At 36.6% G+C, this 12,329-nt stretch overlaps 1 protein-coding gene across 6 annotated transcripts in view; it reads right to left on the bottom strand.

The window, feature by feature from the left end:
* Positions 1-591: 591 nt before the first annotated feature.
* The window catches only part of DYNC1I2 (dynein cytoplasmic 1 intermediate chain 2), a 60,820-nt gene continuing 49,082 nt past the window's right edge, over positions 592-12,329 (bottom strand). For 4 of the 6 annotated variants that reach the window (XM_077751134.1, XM_077751133.1, XM_077751137.1 and 1 more), the window contains 3 exons: positions 5,896-6,036; positions 3,292-3,417; positions 592-1,244 (listed from right to left, as the gene is read on the bottom strand). In XM_077751134.1, the coding sequence (XP_077607260.1) occupies positions 1,131-1,244; positions 3,292-3,417; positions 5,896-6,036 (381 nt within the window). In that variant the 3' untranslated portion in view covers positions 592-1,130. The remainder of the gene's footprint in view (positions 1,245-3,291; positions 3,418-5,895; positions 6,037-12,329) is intronic. The other 2 variants (XM_077751136.1, XM_077751138.1) reach the window with 1 other exon arrangement.

The following is a 12,329-nucleotide window of genomic DNA, read 5'->3' as shown; positions in this document are numbered from 1 at the left end:
TACTACTGCAACCATGAAATCAATTTCTCTCAAAGGAGGGTTTAGACTCAGCTCACATACATAGCAATCTCAATCAGTGAAAATAAGAGGCAGCTTTCTGTTTATTCTTTTTTTTCTAACATTTATTCATTTTTTGAGAGAGACAGAGCGTGAGTGGGGAAGAGGCAGAGAGAGAGACACACAGAATCTGAAGCAGGCTCCAGGCTCTGAACTGACAGCAGAGAGCCAGATGTGGGGCTCAAACTCACAGACCGTGAGATCATGACCTGAACCAAAGTCAGATGCTTAACCGACTGAGGCACCCCGGTGCCTGTTTATTCTTTAGACTAAATAGATCTCAGACGGAAAAGTAGGGGAGTAATGCAAAAGTTAACCTAGGAGAAATGTTTTCACTGGTTATTTAATAATCAGTCTATAATTCATTAAGAGATCTACAGTATAATGTATAGCATACTTAAGACATAAAACTGTATGAGATTTGCGGTGGCTGCTTACAAGAGCTTAAAGAAAGATAGGGGGGAAAAAGACACTTTATAAAAGAGATGGAAAAATTAAAACTGCAAGGCTAAATCAAAACAAAAATCTGAAAAGTTAAAGTATATTTGTTTTTATTTATAGACAGCAATCACATGAATTATAAAGAAGACAAAGGACATCAGAATGGAATTTGGGTAGATGTATGCATGCTTTGGCTAAGAATAAACAACGTTCTTACATATTATGGTTAGTGAGAACATTATCAGTAGAACAGGAAATTTTGATTAGTTAAAAATATGTAGAACTTATTTAATCTGTACTTTAGAAATAACTTGCATATAGTGTTATAAGTTGAAAAGAATTCAAAAGAATAACTAATACCAAATATGCACCCATGTATAAGAATTCAGAAAAGGCTACAATCTGTAAAGTCAATAGGCTGTATTAAAAATGACACAAGTCCAAAACAAGATGCATGTTATATAAAAGGGACATTTTTGTAAGATTGTAAGATTTGCTTGCTGCATTAAATCCATGGTTTAATCCACGAAATTTCCTTTAATTAACATTTAGACAGAAACATGCAAATAGCTTAGGTTCTACTTAGAGTCTTCCCCAAATCCACTAAGGCTACAATATCCCCCCGTCAGGAGCTAAGCAGGTATTCGAGTAGCTGCTTCCTCCTCTGCATCAGCTCGGTTTGCATTAATTTCTGCAAGCGTTCGGCCGAACCGTGCCCATTCATCATTTCGGGGGACAGCAATCTGCTGTTAAAAGAAAAACAATGTTTTTTCAATGTATGCTGAAATAAAAGATCATCTTACCCAGTATTTCAGTTTGTTTTCAAATAATTTCTCCATTAAAAAGTAATAATTGACCAAAAAGGTCTTTCCATAATTACAGGGACTTTAACAATGCTTTACAATACGTTTCAAAACAAACGATGATGTGTGTTGTGACAGCCTCAGAAATGATTTTGCTGTTATCACCATCGGTGCAAGAGAAAATAACAAGGATGCTCTGTAAATATAACTCCCAGGCACTATCTCATGGATTTTTCTGGTGCGGAGGAATCCCTTAACAATTTTTACTTCTTGCACTATTCCTGATAGGAAATAGTTTTTGAAGCATGCTTCAAAGGAGTTCCTTATAAGTATATATATTTTTTGGAGCATAAGATAATCTTTTTAGATACTATAATCCCTTCATCAGAAGGCACATTATCTCTTAACACTCTAGTGATGTATAAACAGCAAAAGGGGAAAAAAGGTTCATGATGCTTTTGCTTCCCTGAAGCATCCAATGACCAAAACTTTTTGATAATTGTCATCATAATATTAGAGGAATCCAGACACTGCCATATTAGGACACAAACCACTCAGTGTGGCAAATGAATGTGCCTATTTCTTTATCAACCATATTAGATTGGATAGTGATATCCAATATGGTAGCTACCAGACACATGTGACAATTAACATTTAAATTACTTACAATGAAGTAAAATTTAAAATTCAGTTCTTTAGTTATACTAGCCACATTTTAAGTGTTCAATAGCTGTATGTGGCTAGTGACTACTATATTAGTGCTGAAACAGAGCAATTCCATCTGTGTGGGCAGTTCAATTGGCTATTCTAAATGATTCAATCTACCTCTCTCCAGATTCAACTGCTAGAGACTGTAGGGTGTCCAGAGGGGATGAGGAATCATAAAGGCACTGTAAAAACAAGAGTGACTGAGGCACTAGTCAGGGCTAACAAGAAGGAAATCACTCCTGGACACTGTGTATAGCCAACCCACGTACTACAGATGGGTGAGATGCAACTCATCCTATTGGATTCAATGATAATGGCTTTGCAACAAGGTTCACGAGTCAAGATTCACATTTCCCACTGTCATCAAATAACTCTCAAAAGATACTTTTTAAAAATATTTATCTCGATAGTTTCCTGTCTCACGTTCTGCTGAGCGAAATAAGTCAGGCAGAGAAGGACAAATATATGTTTGCACGTATAGGAGGATTAGGAGGAACTTAACTGAGGAACAAGGGGGAGAAGAAGGGAGGAAATGGTGGGGGAAAGGGAGAGAGGCAAACCATGAGAGACTCTTGAATGCTGACAAAAACTGAGAACTGATGGATGTGGGGGGGAGGAGGGATGGGCATGGAGGAGGACACTTGTGGGGATGAGCACTGAGTGTTATGTGGAAACTAATTTGACAATAAACTATTTGTAAAAAAAAAAAAATATATTTATCTTGAGAGAAAGTGTACACATGCACAAGTAGGGGCTCTGTGCTGTTAGCGTAGAGCCTGATGCAGGACTCGTTCTCACAACTGTGAGATCACGACCTGAACCAAAATCAAGAGCTGGACACTTAATCAACAGAGCCACCCAGGGGCACCTTAAGGATATTACTTTTGAGTTCCACTACCTGGCCAAACAAATCTACAAATACAGAAATATAAGAATTTAATTCTGTAAAGCCCCAATGTCTATCAGCTCAACTTTAACTCCAAATTTCATTTTCTTCCTGAAGAATTTCTAATTTCTAGTGATTTATGCCTCAAGAAACAAGGTACTTTCAACGTATGATATTATCCTCAAAATCTGTTGCATGGGGACACAGAACATCCAGTTTAGGAAGAAAATTAATCCCAAGAATTGCTTCTGTGGTGGAAAATGTTTCATGTTTACAACCATATAGTTTATACAATTCATGAACCTCAAGGACTAGTTTTAACCACAAAGATACCATAACTACAATGCCCTGAAAGCTAAACAGATGTATCAAAATTATAGGTAGTGAGCCCCATACCTCTCCCACGTCATATATGACGATCTGTCCTTCAGAATCACCCACAGCAATCTCTCTTCCAGAATGAGTCCATCTTACACGATTAAGAGCAGGATTACCTTCCACAGAAATGCTGGCAGTTGGCACCTAAAGTCATTAAAATATAGTGCAGTGTTAAAAGTTTCATCAAGATTTCTATAAACATGTAAAGTAGTAACTCTTCTTTCTTCAATCTGGCTACATTTTTTTAAAACAAAGATGAAAACAGGTAAAGAATTTTCCCAACTTTCTTCCTATGCAGTATTACATTATGAATGACATTATAGTCAATTCTTGAAAATGGTTTGGGAAAATAACTGAAGTTCTTATATAAGAAATTCTCACATGACTGGATACATTATTTTGAAAAATCTGTTTATCAAAGGATTCTTTGTTGTTATTTTAACTTTTTTAAGAAATCAGGCTGTTTGAAAACAGATGGCCAAAACCCCATTTTAAAGAAATTTCAAAAGCCCTCATAAATAGATTATGGTTCAATTTTAGAGGACAGAAATTACTTGTGTAGCTTGCAACTCCATCAGCTAAAACCCGTGATTTGATCCACAGTTCCTAGAAACAGTTCACACTGAAGGTGCAGTACTGGTCTTTCCAAACCTCTTGTTCCCATGAACTGTCTAGAGCAGTTAGGAAGACAGCACCAACACAATGATACCAGCCTCTGGGAATCTGACTGTACCTCTCCTATGCTGGGGAAAAAGAGATTTATTTGCCACACACAGAGCAAACATTTAACGTCTGGCTCAGACTGGAAACACAATATAATTTCTGAACTCTGATTAAAAATAATCCTTTTAGACAAATGGATCAAGAAGATGTGGTTTATCTATACAATGGAATACTACATGGCAATGAGAAACAATGAAATCTGGCCATGTGTAGCAACATGGATGGACCTTGAGGGTGTTATGCTGAGCAAAATAAGTCAGGCAGAGAAGGACAAATATCATATGTTTGCACGTATAGGAGGATTAGGAGGAACTTAACTGAGGAACAAGGGGGAGAAGAAGGGGGGAAATGGGGGAAAGGGAGAGAGGCAAACCATAAGAGACTCTTGAATGCTGACAAAAACTGAGGACTGATGGATGTGGGGGGGAGGAGAGATGGGCATGGAGGAGGGCACTTGTGGGGATGAGCACTGGGTGTTATGTGGAAACTAATTTGACAATAAACTATTTGTAAAAATAATAATAATCCTTTTAATTGACACTAGGCATCCCTAGATGATTAATTTAACACCTAGAATGCCAAAACTGTTACAGAGAAAAACTGTAATTTAGATATATTCTTTGAGGCAATGTTTATAGGAAAGATCCAAATTTAAGTGTTACCACAAATCTCAAACACCAAACCCAAACTAAAAAAAAATATAATTACCTAAAATTCCATTCTAGGTAACTATAAAGGTAATAGTAAGCCCAACCATCTAGTCAGGGCTTAATACCTTTTCCTAGGAGTATCTGAATGTTCCTCCTCAAACTACTAGACCAGTAGTTAGCACAGTTAAGTACTCCTACATTTCTAATACGTAACTTATTGCCCTGTATTACCAACTATTTTACTTCAAGGGATTTGGACAGCTGCCACTAGACATATGAAGAAATGTGGCATGTGGGGGAAGGCACCAGAGACTTCCCCTCAATAACCGCTTCTGACAGAACTGCTAAAATATTATTATTATTATTATTATTTTTTTTTAATGTTTTATTTATTTCTAGGAGGGAGAGAGAGAGAGACAGCGTGAGCAGGGGAGAGTCAGAGAGAGAGGGAGACACAGAATCCGAAGACAGGCTCCAGGCTCTGAGCTGGCTGTCAGCACAGAGCCCGACGCGGGGCTCGAACCCACGAACCGCGAGATCATGACCTAAGCGAAAGTCGGACGCTCAACCGACTAAGCCACCCAGGCGCCCCTAAAATATTATTTCTTACCACCACAAAGCAATATAGAACTCAAGGAACATCTCTAAGTTGGTAAAAATACACAGAGCTAATATAAACAATAGCTACAGTTAAGTTTCATTGAGAGTAAGTGATTTTAGCATAGTAATTAGGCAATTGGGCAGTTTCTATATTTTACAGTAACACTCTGTTTTCAATCCTTTATGGAACAAGTAATCAAAATACATTATTCTTTCATCCAAATAAGTCAGGCTAACACTAATGTTTACAGATGATATACAATTCTGTTAAGGCTAAGAGAGAATTTAAAAATTCAGAATTAAGGTTAACATATTTCGACAGTCTGAAACTATCTGCTTTGTAGCCTATGAATGAAAAATATCCCAGTTGCCTTATGAATGAGACTTTGCCAGGACATTACAGACATGATAGTGCTTTTCAGAAGTAAAAGGAAATGCCCCAGTGCTCTTGGCAACACTATTTCTCCCTCCAATTCTGCACAGCATGCTGTTTATTATTTAGGGTACAAAGCTTATTTGGTTGCTTTGTGATGAAGCTACAATCACAGAGCCCTTTTACATTCCTTGGGATAAAAGGAATTTCACAAATTATTCAATAAATCTCCAATTTTCTATTTTTCAGTGCAATTTTTGTTATTATCCTGCTCACCTCTGTGTCATTATTGAGATTCCACAGATCCAGCCTCCCCATGCCATCCACACAAGCGAACAGGGCTGGGTGGGTGGGTGACCACATAACATCATAAACATAGTCTGAATTATCTTCAAATGAATACAAAGGCTTGTTATTCTGAAAGGGAAAAGTTGATTCTTAGCATAGTCAAAATACAACATACATTCAATAGGTATGAGTAACATTTTATGATATTTAACTCAGCCTAGAAGTTCCTCTTATTTGTTTCACTACAGTATTACCTGGAGTTATGAACTAAGAATCAACTACTGGATTATAGTTTCTTTTTAAATTGTTTAAAAAAGGGAACAGAATGCACTTCAAAAACATTTGTCCATGAGAGGATTCTGGAAAGAGGACAGTAATGGCTGTATAGTTTCTGAATTTCCTCTAAATTTCCTTATAAACCAGACATAGCAATTAGGATAGCAAAACCAAAGATTCACAGGCAATATGTACAACAAAATCAGGAGACAAAGCTCCAGATGTGAGTGAAACAAACCTCTGCCAACTATAAGACCTACATGGTACCAGCATCCTTGCAGGAAGAAGTGTGGAAACGCATGGGGCTTTTGATGGCCACAGAGCAGGAGAGAGGAGACTCGCAGCTGACAGTGGATAGTGCTGGGGAGCATGCAGACTCTGAGACAGCAGCAGAAACGAGGAGGGAGTTTAACACAACTGTATTTATAAATAAGTGCATGCAGACTCCAATGTGATGTAAGGTCTAATGGTGCAGTCTGAGTTCTATAAACTCTCAAAATTAACAAACCAAAGTTCCGTTTCAAGACAAAGTCTCACCAAAGAGAAGCTGCTGGGAGAAGAATCAAAGTTGTGGCATATAGCACAGTAGGACAAAGGGAAGACAAGGCTCGGATAAAAGTGGTGGAGGAAAACAGAAAAGGCACATCTCAGGAAGTACAAGATAGACATATATAAATATCCACTTTGCTAAATAGGACATCGGAAGAGCATGAACTCTTGATCTTGGGGTCGTGAGTTCAAACCCCACACTGGCTGTAAAGACTTCTTAAATAAATGAAACCTAAACATAAAAGAGAGTTTTATCCTAGACATGAAACTAGAAAAACTAACCTTACTCATTAACTCCCTCTTAAAAGTAGAAAAAAAGTCATTTCACTAGTAGGCAATAAGCAACAAAAAAGAATCTTAGTTGGGGTGTCTGGGTGCCTTGGTCAGTGAAGCACCTGACTCTTCTCATTTTGGGTCAGGTCATGACCTCACAGTTCATGGTTTAAGCTCCACATCAGGCTCTTAGAGATTCTCATCACTAAGAGAATCAGAGCCTGCTTAGGATTCTCTTCCCCACCCCTGCCTCTCTCTCTCATGCTTGTTCTCTCTCTATATATAAATGAACAAATAAATACAACAGTAGGATCTTAATCAAATCCCAAAGTTATTGCAGCAGATCTTCAATAATGGTGTCATGACAATTAAACGGGAAAAGAATGTTTTTGGGGGGGTACAAGATGAATATGCACATGCATGAGAATGAAATTGGACCCTTCCTTCCTTGTACCATACACAGAAAGTAACTCAAAATATACTAGTAGCCACAGCAATCAGACAATAAAGAGAAATGACAGGCATCTAAATCAGTAAGGAAGAAATAAAACTTTCATTATTTGCAGAAGACACGATACTATACATAGAAAATAGGAAAAATGCCACCAAAAAACTTTAGAACTGATAAACAGATCCAGTAAAGTCAGAGGATACAAAATCAATATACAGAAATCTGTTGTATTTCTATACACCAATAATGAAGCAGCACAAAGAGAAATTAAGAAAACAATCCCATTTACAATTACACCAAAAATAATTAAGATACCTAGGAATAAACTTAACCAAAGATGTGAAAGACCCATACCCTTAAAACTACAGAACACTGATGAAAGAAATGAAGATGACACAAAGAAATGGAAAGACATTCCATGCTCATGGATTGGAAGAATATTGTTAAAATGCTTCTACTGCCCAAAGCAGCCTATACATTCAATGTAATCCCTATCAAAATACCAATAGAATTTTTCACAGAACTAGAACAATTTTAAAATTTATATGGAACCACAAAAAGACACCAAATAGCTAAAGATATTTTGAAAAAGAAAAGAAAAGCTGGGGGTAATCACAATTCCAGACTTCAAGTTATATTACAAAGCTGCAGTCATCAAAACAATATGGTACTGTACAACAACAGACACAAGATTAAGGGAACAGAAGAGAAAAAAAAAATAACCCAGAAATAAACCCACAATTTTATGGTCAATTAATCTTCAAGAAAGCAGGAAAGAACACCCAATGAGAAAGTCTCTTAAACAAATGGTGCTGGGAAAATTGGTCAGCTACAGGCAAAAGAATGAAACTGGACCACTTTCTTACACTATACATAAAAATAAAGTCACAGTGGATTAAAGACCTAAATGTGAGACCTGAAACTATAAAAATCCTAAAAGAGAGTATGGCAGTAACTTCTCTGACTTCTCAGCTATAGCAACTTTTTTCTAGACTGGTCCCTTGAGGCAAGGGGAACAAAAGCAAAAATACCTCAAAATAGAAAGCTTCTGTAGAGCAAAGGAAACAATCACCAAAACTAAAAGGCAACCTACGGAATGGGAGAAGATATTTGCACATGACATATCCAACAAAGGTTTTGTATCGAAAATACATAAAGAACCGATAAAGCTCAACATCCAAAAACCAATAATCCAATTTAAAAATGGGCAGAAGACATGAAGAGACATGTCTCCGAAGATGTCCAAATGGCTGACACAACATGAAAAGATGTTCATCATGACTTATCATCAGGGAAATGCAAATCAAAACTACAGTGAGATTATCACCTCACACCTGTCAGAATGGCTAAAATCAACAACATAAGAAACAACTCGTATTGGCAAAGATATGGAGAAAAAGGAACCTTCTTGCAGTGTTGGCAGGAAAGCAAACTAGTACAGTTGGCAGGAAAATGGTATGAAGATTCCTCAAAAAGTTAAAAGTAGAGGTACCCCTATGATCCAGCAATCACAGTACTGGTTATTTATCCAGAGAATACAAAATCACTAATTCAAAGGGATCCATGCACCCCTATGTTTATAGCAGCATTATTCATAATAGCCGAGATATGGAAGCACCCAAGTGTCCATTGACTGATGAATGGATAAAGAAGAAGGTGTGTGTACACACACACGAGAATATTATTCAGTCATAAAAAGGAATGAAATCTTGCCATTTGCAATGACTTGGATGGAGCTAGAGAGTATAATACTAAGTGAAATCAGTTAGAGAAAAACAAAAACCGTATGATTTCACTCATATGTGGAATGTAAGAAACAAAGGGAAGAAGGGAGAGAGAGAGAGAGAGAAAGAGGGAGAGAGAGAAACTGAAAACAGACTCTTAACTAAAGAAGACAAACTGATGATCACCAGAGAAGAAGTGTACGGGCGGAGGAGAATGGGTTAAACAGATGACAGGGATTAAGGAGCACACTTGGGATGAGCAGCAGGTGATGTATCGAACTGCTGAATCACTGTATCATACACTTGAAACTAGTATAACACTGTATGTTAACTAATGTAACACTGCATGTCAACTAACTAGAATTGAAATTAAAACTTAAAGAAAGTAACTCAAAATGTATCACAGTTCTAAATAAAGAGGTAAAACTATAACTCTTAGGAAAAAGCATAGGAGTTGTTGTGACCTTGGACTTGCCAAACCAAAAGCACAAGTCAAAAGAAAAAGTCATTAAATTGGGCTATATCAAAATTAAATACTCTCGTGCTTCAAACAACACCCTCAAGAAAGTGAAAAGACAACATATACAATGGAGAAAATATCTGGATATCGTTCATCTGATAAGTAACTTCTATCTAGAACTATTTAAACTCATTAATTAAAAAGGAAAATAAGCCAATCAAAAACCGGGTAAAGGATCTGAACAAACACTCTCTAAAGAAGATCTACAAACAGCAAATAGTTACTTGAAAAGATGCAAACATCATTATCCATCAGGTAACTGCAACTTGAAACCACAATGAGATATCATTTCATATACTAGGATGTCTTATAATAAAAAGGACAGATAGTAGTGTTGGTGAGGATGTGAGAAATCAGAACCTTCATATATTGCTGGTGAAAATCTAAATTATGCTATTTTGAGAAACAGTTTGTTACTCAAAATACTAATTAGAGTTAACACATGACCCGAAAATTCCACTCCTAGTACACACCCAAGAGAAATGAAAACAGTACACAACAAAATCTTGTACACAAGTGTTCACAGCAGCATTATTCTCAACAGCCCCAAAGTGGAAACAACCTAAATGTTCATTAACTAATGAATGGGAAAAACAAAAGTGACATATCCATATAATGGAATAGTTTTTGGCCACAAAAAGAATGAAGTAGTGATACCTGCCACATATGGATGAACCCTGAAAATACTATGTGAAGTGAAAGAAGCCAGTAACATAATGTGGTTCCATGAAATGTCTGTAACAGGAAGTTCCACAGAAATAGAAAGTAGATCATGTCATTTCTAAGAGCTGGGAGAAGGGAAATGAGGAATGGCTGCTAAAGGATTTATGTAAGGTTTCTTTCTGAAATTTGAAAATGTTCTAAAATTAGACAATGATGACAGTGCACATCTCTGTGACTATATTAAGAATTATACACTTTAAAAGGGTGAATTTTATGGTATTTGAATATTTCAATAATGCTATTAAAAAAGGAAAAAACATAAAGTGAATTTTTTAAAAAGTAACAGACAAAAATAAAAATATACCTATAAAGGCAGCCCCTGAAGAAGTATACTAAAGAATACTATATAACAGATACTTCAAGAGAACTCTCCTAAAATAAAAGACAGCTTGAAACTACAATATTTATATTGCATTATATTGTCCTTGTATCCAGGACAATCAACCTTCTAAAGAAAAAGGAAAAAAAAGTGATCACCAAGGTTTCTTAAAACCAGGTCACAATTAAGGAAAAGAAAATCAGACTGTCATCAGATTTTTTGACAACAATGCTTTTTGCCAGAAGACAACAGAATAACATTTAAGGAAATTAAAGAAAAAACTAAATCATTAATTTTATATAGCCAAACTGACCTTTGTAACGAGACAGGCTATTACAAATTGGGAATAATGCAGCCACAAGCACTCCACTGCAATTTTAATATATGTGCTGCTGAAGCGAGCACGAGCACTCTATTGCAGCATTAATGAGCTTCAGATGACAAAAAAAACCAGAGGAGCTGTCAGCGTAGGGACAGAGATATATACCCAGTGATTCCTGAGGGTAAACTTTGCTTTATAGAAGTGTATACAATCTACAACTATACACAACAGCGTGAAGAATACACTAAGAATGCAAAATCCAGAATGTGAGAAACTTTAACAGGACAACAAACTTGGTTTCTTCTTCAACAACAATAAAGCAAGAAGAGACGAAAAGGAAGCCCTATCTTAAGGAGCCCTCAAAAGGCATTATCAGCTGCAAATATATGGACTTTATTTGGGTCCTTCTTCAAACAAATAAATGGTGTAAAAAAAAATTAATTGAACATTGATTGGCTATTCAATGAAACTAAGAAATCACAGTTTATTTTGGAGAGGGGTGTGATATAGAGCATCATGGCTTTTTTTAAAAGACTTTATTTTTTTAGAGTTACTGAATAACTGTAGATGAAACAATATGTCTGGACTTGCTTTATTTATTTTTAATTTTTTTAACATTTACTTTTGAGAGACAGAGAGACAGAGCATGAGCAGGGGAGGGGCAGAGAGAGAGGGAGACACAGAATCTGAAGCAAGCTCCAGGCTCGGAGCTGTCAGCACAGAGACCGATGCCGGGCTTGAACTCATGAGCCACGAGATCATGACCTGAACTGAAGTCGGATGCTTAACCAACTGAGCCACCCAGGCACCCTGTCTGGGCTTGCTTTAAAATCCGGGGGGCTTTAAAATCCAGGGGTAGGGAGGGAGTGTTCATGGGAATCAATCAAACAAGACTGGTCATATGTTGATAACTGTGGAAGCCAGGTAATGGGTACCATGGCTTCATTATACTCTTCTCTCTACTTTTGTATCTTTTTGGAATTTTCCATGATAGTTAAAAAATTTCAGATATCATAGTAAATGTCAACAGCATGATTATCTTAATATCTAAAAATGTTTGTTTGTAATTAAGAAGTTTTTCACAAAACTTAAAAGTAAGCTATAGAAAGGAATTAAGAAGGTTTTTTTTTTTCCTCTTAAGATCACTATTCTTCTATAGATTTCTTTGGCAACAATGCTAAATGAAGTCTCAATCTGAGGTAGTGGTTTCCAACATAGGCTGGGCATCACAATCTTCTGCAGAGCTCTTCAAAAATCCAGATGCA

Source organism: Crocuta crocuta, unplaced genomic scaffold (genome assembly GCF_008692635.1).
Source record: "Crocuta crocuta isolate KB4526 unplaced genomic scaffold, BGI_CrCroc_1.0 scaffold219, whole genome shotgun sequence".
Classification (NCBI taxonomy): Eukaryota; Metazoa; Chordata; class Mammalia; order Carnivora; family Hyaenidae; genus Crocuta; species Crocuta crocuta.
The sequence above is the reverse complement of the archived record's forward strand: the minus strand, read 5'-3'. Positions and strand labels throughout refer to the sequence as shown.